The 15,127-nt window shown below is 35.9% G+C and overlaps 1 protein-coding gene across 1 annotated transcript; it reads left to right on the forward strand.

Annotated features, from left to right (window-relative positions):
• Positions 1-14,516: 14,516 nt before the first annotated feature.
• LOC306652621 (RNA-binding protein 3-like) lies at positions 14,517-14,870 on the forward strand (the record flags this gene model as incomplete). Its single annotated transcript, XM_079125414.1, has 1 exon — positions 14,517-14,870. The coding sequence occupies one exon, from the start codon at positions 14,517-14,519 to the stop codon at positions 14,868-14,870; it is 354 nt and encodes a 117-aa protein (XP_078981540.1).
• Between the last annotated feature and the right edge of the window lie 257 nt (positions 14,871-15,127).

The raw sequence follows: 15,127 nt of genomic DNA on the forward strand, positions 1-15,127 counted from the left end.
AGATGTTTCTTCTTCTCTGTTCTGTGAGCATGCTTTAATTTAGAGACCCTGTACAAGACCTTCAGCTGTATAGATTAGGAATTCTTTTACCAAAAGAGAAAAAACCCAATGATAGGATGGGTCTAAGATGACATCAAATAACCTAAAAATATTGTGAGAAACTGTGGATCAGGCCTCAGAATTTTGGAGTGCTAATCTCTTCTGGGCCTGCTGCTGTAAAATAAAATTTGGTTTCTCCTAGTTTCCAAGTGACATCTTGTCATTTCCACAACAGTGTCATTAGCTTTGGTGGAGACAGAAGTGGAGGAGGGGCATAGTGGAGACAGAAGTCGGGTTTGTTATTGTGGGGACAGAGGAGGTGACTATGGTGGAGACAGAGAAGGAGGTTATGGCAGAGACCAAGGTGGCAATGGAGGAGAGCAAAGTCCAGGGGGGCTATGGAGGAGAACGTGGTGTTGGTGGTGATGGAGGCTATGGTGGAGACTGAAGTGGAGGCTACAGAGGAGACAGGAGTGGTATGTGCTATGGAGGAGAACAAGTGGTTACAGAGGAGACCGAGGAGGCTGTGGAGGCAAAAGAGAGAAAGAAACGACTACAGAAATGATGAGCACAACTGATCTTACTGATGGTTGTTTTGAATATTTCTTTGTCTCTGACATGAACCATGGTGAAATTGTCAGAGTTTTGCTGCTGCTTTTCTCATGCCTTCTTCTGGAGTAGTAAAATTAAGTGACATTTGCATTTTTATTTGGGTGGGAGGGCTGGGACAGTTTTTCGTTTAGAATTGTCCATTGAAATTTCCCCTTTTAGGACTGTATATTGTGGGTAAATGTACCTTTGATTTGTGAGAATTGTGTGTGTTGTATATTATCTGAGGTATGTACCTGACACAAATATTCAGAATGAGGTTGTGATATGCCTTGTGGAATTCTATTTATATTGTCATACATATGGGGTAAATATTTCTGGTGCTATTTAAATGGATGGCAATGAGTGTGTCTGTGTGTGTATTCTAACAGTATTTACTACCTGTGTAAAGGTGCACATCTCTGAAAGTCATCCTTGAAACAGGGTCACCCATCAAAATTCAGATGAGAAAAATCTATATATGAAAGTATTTTCCCTTCAGGACATGAGGTTTTTAGAATCCAGTCAACCCTAACACAGTGGAAGCAGTTCACACGTGTGGAGCACTGTGAAGTAGTTATGGGAGTATTGAAAACATTGAATCCATTAATGTGGAAATACAGATAGGGGTATGAGGTAATGGCTGCATAATGCTAATAGAGAATGGAAACAATGGCTTTAGAAAGAAGAGATACTTAAGTTAGAGAAAAAGAAAAAGGAGAAATTGAGTCATATTTAGTAGGAATTTGGTAACATGGAAGTGTGAGTTTGAGTCTATCACATGAGATGATTTCTGATAAAATTCCCACAAACATATCACACTGTCACTCTCACATCTATAGCTGACTCAGTGTTCATATGGAGGTTTGTGATGGGGAACCTTATTCTGTTTTTGAAGGCTCATTTCCTATTTGTCTCCCTCTGCTCTGAATCCCTGCTCTGTATTGGTAAGGAATATGATATGAGCAAGGGTTGAGCATGTAGGTCAGCCACAACTCTTGCTCCACCTTAGATCCCACCTGGGCAACTGTCTCACTATGGTCATCAATGGGAATTAGGTTTCTCACTGAGGGCACATAGATGAAGTAAACAGGCAGAAAAACTAACTCCTGCTGCCTGAGTACAGCTGGAGCACAATACATGGCTCAGGAGCAACTTTGTGAGACTTCTGGATTTCTAAAGAAACAACAATAGCAGAGACAAAAACAAATAATTGATACAACGATTTATCAGGTCTCTGTACAGTAAAATACATATTTGATTCTTGGATTTTTTTTAGGCATTTTTACTAGTCATGAAGTTTACTCTTTCAGATATTTCTTTGCTCCTTAAGGTAATTTTTCATTTAAAATTTCAAAATAAAAGTACAAAGCAGTTATTATAATTGTGTGTGTGTCTCTGTGTGTTTGTGTATGTGTGTGTGTGTGTGTGTGTGTGTTGAATATCACTGGAATAGGATTACTTATATATGACAGTTTTATAAACTATACAGAATATTGGAAATTCACTCATACCTATAATATGATATTCATTCACTCTAAATAGGATAGTATTGTTAGCTCAATTTCCTCTTGAGAAATAAAAATTAAGGAAACAGAGTATAAATTTATGAAGAAATATTTACTTTGATATACATATATTTATATATATATGTGTGTGTATGTATGTACATATATGAACACAGATAAATACACATATCTATGGAGATACAGTGAGAGATGTACCTGAAAACATGGAGATGATAGCTAGCTAAATATTAGAATTATCTAAGGATCTGCTAGGAACTTCACATAGTGCTCATCTACCAGAGTCACAGAAGTTGTTTTCAGAGTCAGTGTCCTCTACTGTCTGTATGTGTTCTTGAGCCAACATAGACACTCCATATTATGTATTGTATCTATCTGAATATGAGATTATTGAAAAAGTGAGACTCAAATGTGCCATTTTATTGACTTCAACAATCATCCAAATATTCCATGTACAATAACACACATGGCACTTTTCCTCATGAGAATTATGATTTAAATGCTAGTCAAAATTCAAAACCTACGTATACAAAAATATTTTCTGGGATGATGTAACTGGGTAGGACTGGATTCTCCATAATTGTCATTGGTAGTCTTGTGTCATGCATGAGCAGCTCATACACTTTGGTAGAGTTTTGCAAGTGCTTTGTTTTGTTCATCCTGGTTTGCTATAATAAAGTTCTCAAAGACTGAAGATACAGAAAACAACAAATTGACATAACTTTCCTGATTTCATTTTCTTCCATATATCTACTCCATGGCTTCTGTTGCCAGAAATCTGCAGGAGCAGAGCCTTGTGAGAAGTGGAGAGTTCTAAGTCTGAGTAGGAGATTCCATTGGGATCTCTAACAATGGCTCCAGAATGCATCTCCAACAGTAGTCAGAGTTCCCCTTTGGGGTACCTACTTACTCACAGCTTGGTCTGGTCTGTGGTGATCATTCTCGGTGTCTCTCATCTACACAGGATTCAAAGCTTTCCCTTTCTAATTATCAAACTCAGAGAATATCATGGAAATTTCTAATATAAGGGAATATTCTCAGTGTTTTTTTTTTTTTTTATCTTGTATATTTTGGGAACTATTGAGTCAAATATACCTGTGTCACAGATTTCAAATATACAACAAAATCACTAAAGATTTTCTCACTTTCTTTTTGACTTTATTTTCAGAAGGATGTGGTATATCTTTGAATGCAAAGTTTTATAAAATGGCGATTGAAAGGCAGAATGTTTTCATCTCTGAAATTCTAGTTACTGCATATTTCAAGGCTACAGACCACTCATGCAAGGAATTATGGGGTGTTTTCATTCATTCATAAATGACAAATAAATTTTAGGATGATCTTACTCATTTTCAAAACCACTGATTAGTTTGTAAGTATTTGTGAATAGTATTTTGACTATGTTTTATATCCTCAGAATATTTAATCATATATTTGTGATACCCCTTCAAAATGGTGGAATAACATATTGTAGTACAACTTATATTTTGTTGTATTCGAATGATCTACCTTTTAGTTACATGCTTTGTAATTTTAGATTGCTAACTCATATTATGTTTGTGTGTGTGTACCAGTGATTACATTCAGAGGCACTCGACTACTAAGCCTCATAGCCAGTCCTATGTTGTATTTTATTTAGAAACCAGGTCTCATTGAGTTGCTTAGCACCTCACTTTTTGTGGAGGTTGGCTTTGAACTCATAATCCTTCTATCTCAGCCTTCCAAACTGCTGGGATTACAGGCATGTGCCGCCATGCCCTGCTGCTAACTCATGTTTGACAAGTTCTTATCCATAAGATTGTTCAAAGTATTGTTAAATGTCCATTATCAGTTTCTTCAAATTCTTACACAAGAGGCATTACTGGGTTATTATTAGGCATGGTTTAATTTTCCTTGTTTTTTGCTTTTAGTTCTGACTTTCAATACAATTTGATGAGACTGTTCTAATTAATTCACCTATTCTTCCCTCCCATATGATGATTTTATTCAAAGAACATAAACACAGAATGTCTTCCCTTCCTGCCACAATAAAAAGATATTTTTGATGAGATTCTGTTGATGTCACAGAAACTGAAATCTAGAATTTCAACAAAGGAGAGAGGAGTTGAAAATTAGGACTGGGCCCAAAGTACATCTTTCTTTCAGAGACTGAGTAGAGATGCTCAGCTGAATTTCTTCAGATATGTTCAGATTCCTACTTTCCTGTTATACTTAGCATTTCTCTTCTTTTCACATTTCTGCCAGGAGAGAGAGAGAGAGATAGAGAGAGAGAAAGAGAGAGAGAGAGAGAGAGATAGATAGATAGATAGAGAGAGAGAGAGAGAGAGAGAAAGAGAGAGAGAGAGAGACTCTATATGTAGAGAGAGGAGTCAGAAGATAAATTACCTGAGTCAGAGAATAAACAGTTTTACTCTAGGACTGATGCATTGTCCTCCAAAGAGTACACAGGATATGGATAGTACATGTATAAAATTGAAGCTCCAAGAAAGGGGAAGAGAAATCATGGTATCGTAGTAGGAGTTCATTGACTTTTTCACATCAAATTTTTTCTGAACATTATGTGCCAACCCCACACCAAAAATATTTATTTTGTCCTGTACAATTACCCCTCATTTGAACAAGAAGTTGGTATGTTTAAATACTCTGCTCTTTCACCTATATTCTGCCCTCATCACCCTGCAAAATCACCAAACGTAGTTAAGATCTTTTCTAATGTTCTCCTGTATTTTCACATTTTCATTCTCTCCATCTCATATACTAGAGTTATACTACCTGAAATCCAATATTTGGCAAAATTTTGTTTTCAAAATCATTAAATATGTATGATCTTATGTCACCCCCCTGTTTAAAATATTAACCAAGCATACCACCTAGTATTTAACTGTACAGGATTACCAAGATCTATCATGAATGTTTCAGGCATATATATTTTGAACACATAGAAGTCCAATAGTTTGTGGTGAATGAGTGCCTGGTGTGAATATGTTCATGGCATGTTGATTAAAATTGGGTCAGGGTTAATATTGACACAGTGATTAAAATATGAATACAAAAGTTTTCTTTGAAAAGAAAAGTCATGTCTACTTTTGTTTCCCCCCTCCCCCAATTAGGGACTGTCAAATTTCTGCATAAATAATTACTGTGTTTTACACTTTTATGTGGCTTAATTTTTCAAGTAATGAATAAAAATATTCTTTTCAAGACTACATCAATGAGTACATATTGCAATCTAAGGAAACAAAGAATATGACAATGTAAAAATCAATGTGCATAACCAAATCATGTGGGTTTTCAAAACACAGGATTATGTGTAACACATGAAGCATTTATTGCTATTTTCGTATCATATGCAGTGATGGGAATGAACAAACTAGAGACATTTGAAAAGTGGGTGACATTTTCACATATGATGGGTGAAAGGAACCACGCAAAAAGTATATGCTATTTTTCTCTATGCACAAAAGTTTTAAAAAGCCCATGAATTTAGGGTCATTGTGAAATCAAAGTGGTTGTGTCTGGTTTTAAGATAGAAACAAAAGCTAAGCATAATTTATGGGCATATGATAGTTTGGGAAATGAGAGGTGAGGGTGGGAAGTGAAATTGGTCTATTAAGAAATAATGTTAGCATCTAACATATGAAAATACATAGATGTTTTGTGTTCTTGAACTGTGTCAAGTTGAGTTCTTGAGGATCCTTCCAGTGATACCACTGTTTACCAGTGATGAGTTCTGCTTCCTCAGGTGTTGAAGTATAACTCAGAGAAGCACACCAAGGCAAGCATATTAAGCAGGTTTTATTTAAATGTAATAATACAGACTTCTTCTAAAAGGGAGAAGGGGCCTATGGCTGATGCTCTAGAATCCCAAGAAGTGAGCATGCCCTACATCTTTTATAGGTTAAGGTCTCCTTTGCTCTGTTCTCTCCCCCCTTATCTCTCCTTCCTGCCTACATGACTAGGCCCAGGAATTGCAGGTGACATAGCAGAAAAGGTGACCATCAGATGGCAGGGGGAGGGCCAATGTGATTCAGTCAGGTAAGGGCCCTGAGGGCATTAATCAGCAGTTCCTTGCCTGTAGTCCTTGACAAGAACAGGTAAATTTGGTAATCAATGGGCTCCAGGGATCCTTGACATTCCATTCTCCCAGGGGCAGTGTCCAATTAACAGAGGCAGATAGTTTTCATGGCCTCCATTTCCTCTACCTAACCCGATCCCGATCCCCTATTTCTACACTAACGGCCTGTTGTTCCCAATTCTGGCTTCATCAGTATGTGCCTGTTGGAAGATGTTAGTAATTTCACATTCTTCTGACAGTTCAACATGCTCTCTCCTGGCTTTTGCTGGCATATTGATCATAGTTGGTCATATGTGTATTAGGTAATATGCTTTTCCCTTCAGTTCATCTCTTGTAAATCTGCCAAAACAACTTTGCATAAATTTACCTTGCCCAAGAAAATAAATACAAGTAGGAAATGGGGTTCTTGTTTGAATTTCCTGTGTATTGATCTATCCTTAAGCATATAGTAAAAGTCTATTTTGTGAATATTGCAATAAACACATGATTTTTCCCTACTGGTCTATACCACTAAATTTTTTTAATGTAGTACAATATTTATTGTGTCCATGCATGATCTGGATGACTGTAATTTGCACAATGTGTAATATGTTTATGGAGTAGAGACTGCAGGCTATATCCCTTCAACCTGGGCATACCAGTGTGTTATAGTTATCAAAATTCCTCACAGCCAGCTCTGATCATTTGTTAAACTCTCTAAAATTACAAATGATTTAAAGTGAAAAGTGCCACTGCCGGGCACAGCCACACAAAACTCTACACTTCTCCATGCTCTTTCTTTTTGTTTTCTGGGATATTGATAAGCCAAAGTTGCCTGGAAATCTCTGTGCTCAAGATGACAAAGTTTTCTTCCATCATGCTCTGTGAATTGTGAATTAGACCACAGAGGGGACTTACCATTTTTGCCTGCACCAGTGTTCTGAATTCTTATCTAAGAAGGAAATTCCTCAGGAAGTTGTTATTACCTGGGCTACTTCTATGATGTCAGGATGTAAATTTTTTTTGAGAGGCAAATAATCTCACTTGGTACAGAATAAATGGGGAATTAAGGCCAATGTAAATATGTATCTTCCCCTAACCTAATGATGTGTTTGATTTTTATGTATCCACATAAATATGAAGAGATAAATGTGCTTGACATGTCTCAGTTTATACTAAGTAAGATATTGAATACGCGTGGATTTTATTGAAGGTGCCTGAAGAAAACATGTTTATCCAGGCCTCTTCATGTGTCCATTAGGAAACATGAAAGATGCAAATGTTATTGAAAATATCAGGTTATATTCAGAAATTTTTGTTGGAAGTATCATATTGTCCTCTGAGATATTAACCACAATTTAAAATGTTGTGTTTGGCTCCAATTCATCTCGTACCATCATGTAATAATGTTCTCTCCCATAGGAGTAATTTGTTTACAGTTAATCTGTATATTTATAACCACTATCTCATTTCTCATAAAGAGCCAAATATTATCTCAATTTACACTGTTAAGAAGTATGTGTATGAGTGTGTGTATGTGTGTGTATCTTTTTCTCTTTATAGTTCACAAAGAATACCGCGGTTTCTATCTTAGAGTTTGAAAGAAGGCAGTTTTTTTTTTATTCCTGAGTACATAACTTCTGTGTGACTTCATATGCATCCCTTTACAATCAGTTTTAAAATATTTAATATTTTCCAATATTTTTCTCATTTCTAGGAGCCAATTTCAACTTCATTTTCTAAAAAGTTATATTGTTTCTTTTTAGCATATATTGACAATAAAACCTGTATTAATATAATTGGATATGCAGATAATATTTGTTTTTCTAATTCAAAGGAAAAATTAATATTATAAAATTAATAATAGTCATTTCCCCAATTTAATTACAAATAAGTATAACAAAAGGAAATTGGTAGATACTTAGTTAAGGTAGGTAGCTTGAATACAAAGCCACAGAAACAAAGTTGAATCATCTGAGTATTTTCTTAACTCTCAGACAACTTGAGCCCTCAAGGAGACCTCAGGAAGTAGAGAAAAAACATTTTTTTCTTCTTTCCTACTTCAGTCACTTGCTTTTTAAAAATCCCCTCATCTCCCCTCATTTTCAAATAACTAGAAATCCTACTTTCTTTCTGTTTGAAGAGCAGTTGATGATTATCTAAACCTAGAAAATATGCCAACACATACCATCGACATCTTTGTAAACTGAGGGGTGAATGTATTATTCCACTGCTTCCTATTTTGTTTTTCTCTCATGGTGTAACTCTTTAGATGGTTACTCAGATCAAGTAAATTTCTCTCAGAAGCTTAACTCTCCAAAAGTTAGTTGATAAGCAAGAATAAAATTCCTGCCTGAAGAAACAAAATATAAAATGGAGCAAGGCTATCTGTTCACTAGATCACTGTCATGAGCAGTGCTCAGGACAAACATTAGGTTTTTATGAGGCCAGCTATCACTACGGCCTCAGTAAGATTATGACCAATTGATGACATCACAGTCCAGGGACCCAGTCAGTCTTCATGACCCTGCAGCATCGCTAAAGTCCAACATCTGAGGTGATTCCTTTATACAGAGTATATTTTACCATTAACTTGAATTTTCATTCTTGCAATTGATAGCAAAATTAGAGATGGTATGGATTAAACAAAGAAAATTCTTCTGTGTATCTATGAACACTGCATTACTCAATCTCCCCAATGGTAATACAGCTATACCACAGAGGGTCAGACTCAACACCATACTTGTCTCATATAAAAAATAAAGATTATATATCATAAGTAGCATTGACAACATACAGAAACCTACATGAGATGCATGATGGAAAGTGGGTGGGCTGGGGAGATAGCTCAGTTGGTAGAGTGCTTGCCTTGCAAGTCCAAAGCCCTGGGTTCGATCCCAAGCACCACAAAAGACATAAAACAAAAGAAAGGAAAGTGGGTTTGGGTCTGAGGGCCTCTCATTCATCCATAAACACCTAACAGTTATTAAATGTCCCTGCTTCTGACAATAGTCTCATGTAACTTCACAGCCAGAATACCTCTCCTGTCACTCTTCCTCACAATTTCCACATTGGCACATTCACCATATCTGGGCTTTCTAAGAATTGCTGTTCTCATCAAACCCATATTTTTCACACTACTTAATTCTATTCTTTATCCCAATTTGACTTTGAAAAACATGTAGATTCTATACAGAGTTTGAGCTCTGATAAAATCTTTTTACTCCCACCCACTTTGCAATGCAATTTGTCTTTGAGGGTCCATATGTTTTTATGATTATTTTTCTTTTGTTTTGGTACAAGGGATGGAACCCATTGATGCTTAACCTCTGAGCCACCACCCCGACCATTTTCATTTTTTTGAGTTGGATCTTGCTAAGTTGCTTAGGGTCTTGCTACATTGCAGATGCTGGCTTTGAAGTTGCAATACTCCTGCCTCAGACTCCTGAATTCTGAGATTACAGGTGCATTCCACCATGCCCAGCACCATTACTCTTAATAATTATCATAGCTTAGACTCCTTTGTTCTTTATACATACATAGGCTCATTACTCTGGGTGCTCTCTTAAGTACCATGACCACTGAATAGAAGGCACATTTATTGATAAAATTTTAACATTTTATGCTAATATAAAATGTAAAATACAACACAGTTACTATCTTGCATATATCAAATTGGTAAAAGTGGGAGGTCAAAACTATACAATGTGATTAGCTGGATACAATCTCATGAGGAATCTTCATGAAATGAAATATTGATTTAGGTGCCATATTGGAGAATGAGGCTACATTTCATAAAAGTAGACATTCAAATAACCTACTACTTTATAATCTCACTGTATAAAGAACATTTACAAGAATGGTGTCCCTAGAATTTCATTTTCTATTTTGGTCATGAATTTTAAGGCTCCAACTGAAAATTATTAATAGACAAATATTGGTGGGTGATGGTTGTTTAATTCATATCCAAAAGCAGAGGTCAAGCTGAGCAAAGTATTCCATGTGGAGGAGCATCAGGAGAGTACCAGTGATCAGGGATCAAAAAGAAAATATTACTCAATGAAATAATTGCAAGAGTTTAATGAACATTCTACTAGTCAATACTTATATTGAGTATTAATAACTCAATAATCTATCAAATTTTAACATGACAAAAATTTTAATGTACCTCAGAATAAATGTCTCACATAGGCCTAGATCCATGGAAAAGGTTTACTCCTCAAGTATACTGTTCCTATTGTTTCCATAAAAAGTTACCAAATTACATCACTTATAAATGTATTCTTTTTGTTCTAGTTCTTGAGATAAAAAATCCACTAAGAGCTTTGAGGCATAAAATCAAGATGTCACCATGGCTGCCCCTGTCACTAGGTTCAATTTGAGGACATTTCCTCACCCCCACACAAGTTTCATAGCCACCTGAAATCCTTAGCTCTTGTTCATTTTCTTCATCTTCAACAGACATCAGCCCAACAACTGCTTCCATGGTCACAGGTACACCCTGACTACTCTCTTATCTGCCTCTCACAGAAGACAGTGTGTTCACCTTAACTGCATTGATGATCCAGGAAAATCTTCCCTTTGAGACTACTTGATTTCATCTCATCTGTAAGTTCTTTTTGCCATGCAAAGTCACATTATATAGGTTCCACTAATTAGGAGAGTTGCAATTGGAGAAAGATTGAAGGAACGCTGGGTTCTTTCCTCATCCTGCTAGACAAAAACAAGACCATAGAGTTTTAGAGTTAATTCACCTATACTAAAATATAGTAATATGTAATATGATAGTGGAAACTTGAAATTGAGAAAAGGTTGGAATTAAAGGACAGTAATGACATAAATTTAATAAATAAGACAAAGCAATATAAAAAAAATAAACACTTTTTTATTAAAAGTATTTTTTTAAAATGCCAGGGCCCAGCAGCCCTAGCAGGGTCAGGGGTCCTAGGTGGATGGGAGGTGTTGGCATGGTGGAGAAACAGCACACAGAGACACCAAGTGTTCTGAGACTGAATCTGTCTTTATTTTGTCTGCTAGCCTTTTTATAGATATTTTTCTTTAGTAATGATTATATCATATTATGGTTAGTTTAAAATTAAAAAAAAACCTTCAAAAGTACAATCTATATTTCTTCTCAAAGTACACATTCTCTCTGTATGACACCCCAGACCAAAACAACCTTATTTCCCAGCTAGATTAAAACAAACTTGTCTCCCCACTAAACTAAATCAACCTTGTATCCCAGCTAAACTGAGGGCACCATGATCTGACAGCCTTCAAACTTCAGAACAAACATGTGACTACATTTTCTGAGAAACAACCCCCAACATGAACTCCAGTGTTTAACAAAGATAAGTTTTTACTATTTTTAAAGGGCAAAGAAATAAACTTATACTTAATATTTAGTCTATTCTATTTTATTTAATTGCAGATGCAATCTTATTCTTATTCTCAAAGAATTAGACTAAACATAGGAAAAGCACAAGTTATATTTATAACTAACCTAAATGTTTTTATTATGTAAAGTATCTCTAGAATCAACTTTTAAAACTAGGAAAGCAACAAAGGGTAAACACTGCATCCAAACTCAGAGGAATGCCTCTTTATCCATCTATTATTACACTAGCAATCACAGGCACCTGTAAACTCAAGCACAGTTATGATAGTTATTTTCACATATTTTAGGTATGTATTACTGCTAAATTTTCATTGTGCACTATTTTGTGTCCCAATACAGTAAAACCCTCCCAATGCTCTTCCAATAAGTTTCTAATGATATATTGATTATTAATATTAAAAAGTAATTACACATGGAGACATGCCATGCCTATGGCCCCCAAAAGGGAGGATGATCAACAGAACCTTGTCAAGTGTTGAGTTCTCTATTCCAACAGAACTGTGTCAAGTGTCGGATCCTCTATGCCAACAGAGCCATGTCAAATCTCAGAGAGGCAGGAAATAGATGCAGCAAAAAAAAAAAAAAATCCAAAATGAATAAAATGGCAATTGCAAAAATATTTCATGCTATAAATTTCAGGCAGACAGATTTAATAAAGAAGAACTACACATGTATAACTAAAAAATACCAGATAAAACAATAAAAGAAATCCAAGATGAGATGACAAGTCAATATTATTATAAAAGAATTTGGGGTATTGGATCTCTGAAAATTAGAGATACTAAACACATTTATAACAGAATAACCTAATATAACAGAATAACCTAATAAATATCTGAAAGATATAGAAGGCAGCATAAAATTTCATATTTGGTAAAGAAATTTTGATAAAGTAGGGCAAAGAAAACCAATAGAATTATCCTTAATAAAACATTCTTTTGTGAAGTGTCTTTTTTATTCTTCTATTCAGTTTCTTAATCCATTTATTGATTAGGTTATTTTGTTTTCCTGATATTAATTTTTTTGAATCTTTCTATACCTGGAGATTAATGCTCTATCTGAGGTGAATGTGATAAAGGTTTTCTCCCATTTAGTAGACTCTCTCTTGTTTTATCCAGTGTTTCATTTGATGAGAAGAAGCTTTTTAGTTTGAATCCATTTTATGTATTGAGTCCTGATTTTACTTCTTGTACTTTAGGAGTCTTGTTAAGGAAATCAGGTACTAAGTCAATATGGTGAAGATTTGGGCCTTTTTTTTTTTTTTTCCTTCTATTAGGCCTCTGGTCTAGTGCCTAAGTCTGTGTTCCACATTGAGTTGAGTTTTGTGCAGGGTGAGAGATAAGGTTTTAAATTCATTTTGCTACATGTGGTTTTCCAATTTTCCCAGCACCAGTTACTGAATAGGATATCCTTTCTCCAGTGAATGTTTTTGGCACCTTTGTCAACATCTTCAGCAATTATATTATTAGAAATCAAAACTGCTCAAAGATTTTATCTCACCCCATTCAGAATGGCTATTATCAAGAATATAAACATCAATAACAGTATTGATTTAAGGAAAAAAGTAAACTCATACATTGCTGGTGGGAATGCAAATTGCTGCAACCATTATGGAAAGAATGTATGGAGATTCCTCAGTAAACTTGTAATGGAAACACCATTTGACCCAGCTGTCCCAATGTTCAGTTTATACCCAAAGGACTTAAAATCAGTATATTGAAGTGACACAGCCACATCAATGTTAATAGCAGCTCAATTCACAACAGCTAAACTATGGAACCTAACTATGTGCCCTTCAACAGTTGAATGGATCAATGATATATATATATATATATATATATATACCATCATATATGATATATATAATACTCACCCTTAAAGTAGAATGAAATCATGGCATTTGCCAGTGAATCAGTGGAGCTGGAGAATATCATAATAATTGAAATAAACCAATCCCCAAAACACAAAAGCTGAATCTATTATACTTTTTCTCTGTTATACTGATGTTAATTCACAATGTGGGGGACTAGGGAAGAATAAGGTTACTTTAGATTAGGTAGAGGGGATTGAAGGGAGGGGAGAGGTTTGGGGATAGGAATGATAGTAGAATTAAAGAGACATTATTATTTTGTGTACATATATAGCTATACAGCTGGAGAGATTCTCCATCATGTATTACCAGAAGAATGAGACATTATACTCCATTATATATTTTGTATCAAAGTGCATTCTACTGCCATGTAATACTAATTGAGACAAATAAACAAATTGAAAATAAAACTTATTTAAAAGAGAATTGAAATGATGCAACAAAGCAATAACTACAGCTTCTGACAGAAATAGATTAACAACTTAAGTGTGTAATGTAGCGAACACAAAAATAATTGAAAATGTCATTAAAGAAGGTGCCCAACTTTCAGTGCTTATAAGACAGAAGAACCTTGAACAGAATCAAATTGGAATACAGATTGATGTGGGATAGGGTGGAAACTGGTTCATCCAATTACATTATAAAATTTTCTATGAATAATGTTCTTCCCCCAGGTCATTGCTAATGCTTGAACTTGTTGGAAAAAAATGAACCAGGTCTATTCCTGTGGCCAGGGACTGCAGCTACAGTCTCTTCTTCTATCCTGTTCTGTCTCACCAGGGCCTCCAGCTCTGTCTCAACCACTGTGTTTTATCCAGTGATGTCTCTCACCTCTATGCTTTTGCCTTATCTGTTCTTCCTGTCTTAACAGTGCATATAACATCCCAGGATGAATTATTTTTGTGTTGAGTTCATTGCATTTGATTGTTCAATTTAAAACTATTTCTGGATTCTTCCCATGGAGCAGCCTCCCTATTCTTCTTGCTCTTCAGAGCCTCCTGTCTGTCTACTTTTTAATTTCTAGGATTTAAATTCACTGCCATGTCTTCTGAAGAAGAGATGCTCTTGGTGGGAGGGCTCAACTTCAATACTGATAAGCAGGTCTTGGAAGATCACTTCAGCAGCTTTGGGCCTATTTCTGAGGTGGTTGTTGTCAAGGGCCAGGAGACTCAGCGACCTCGGGGTTTTTGTTTCACTAACTTCACCAACCCAGAACATGCCTCAGATGCCATGAAAGCCAAGAATGGAGAGTCCCTGGGTAGTCATCAGATCCATGTGGAGCATGTGGGCAAGTCTGGCCGGGCACCAGAGGGGATGCCTTTGGGGCCCAGGGACATGGTCACAGATAGAGTTGGTGGGAACCAGGGCTATGGGAGTGGCCAGTGTGACAGTTGACCTGGAGGATATGGATATGGATATGGATGATCCCGAGACTATAGTGGCAGAAATCAGGGTGGCTATGACCTTTACTGAGGAGGAGATTACAGAGACAATTATGACAACTGACTTGAGGCATGCACACATAAAGTACATACACAAGAAATAGCACTTCTGATCCAGGATCATCCCTCCAAATCACTGTATTTATAAAGACTTTTGGAGCTGCGCTGAAACATCTGTTTTAGTACATCAACTTCTATTTTTGAAATGAG

The sequence above is a fragment of the Sciurus vulgaris genome (assembly GCF_902686455.1).
Source record: "Sciurus vulgaris genome assembly, contig: HiC_scaffold_339_arrow_ctg1, whole genome shotgun sequence".
NCBI classification, from domain to species: Eukaryota; Metazoa; Chordata; class Mammalia; order Rodentia; family Sciuridae; genus Sciurus; species Sciurus vulgaris.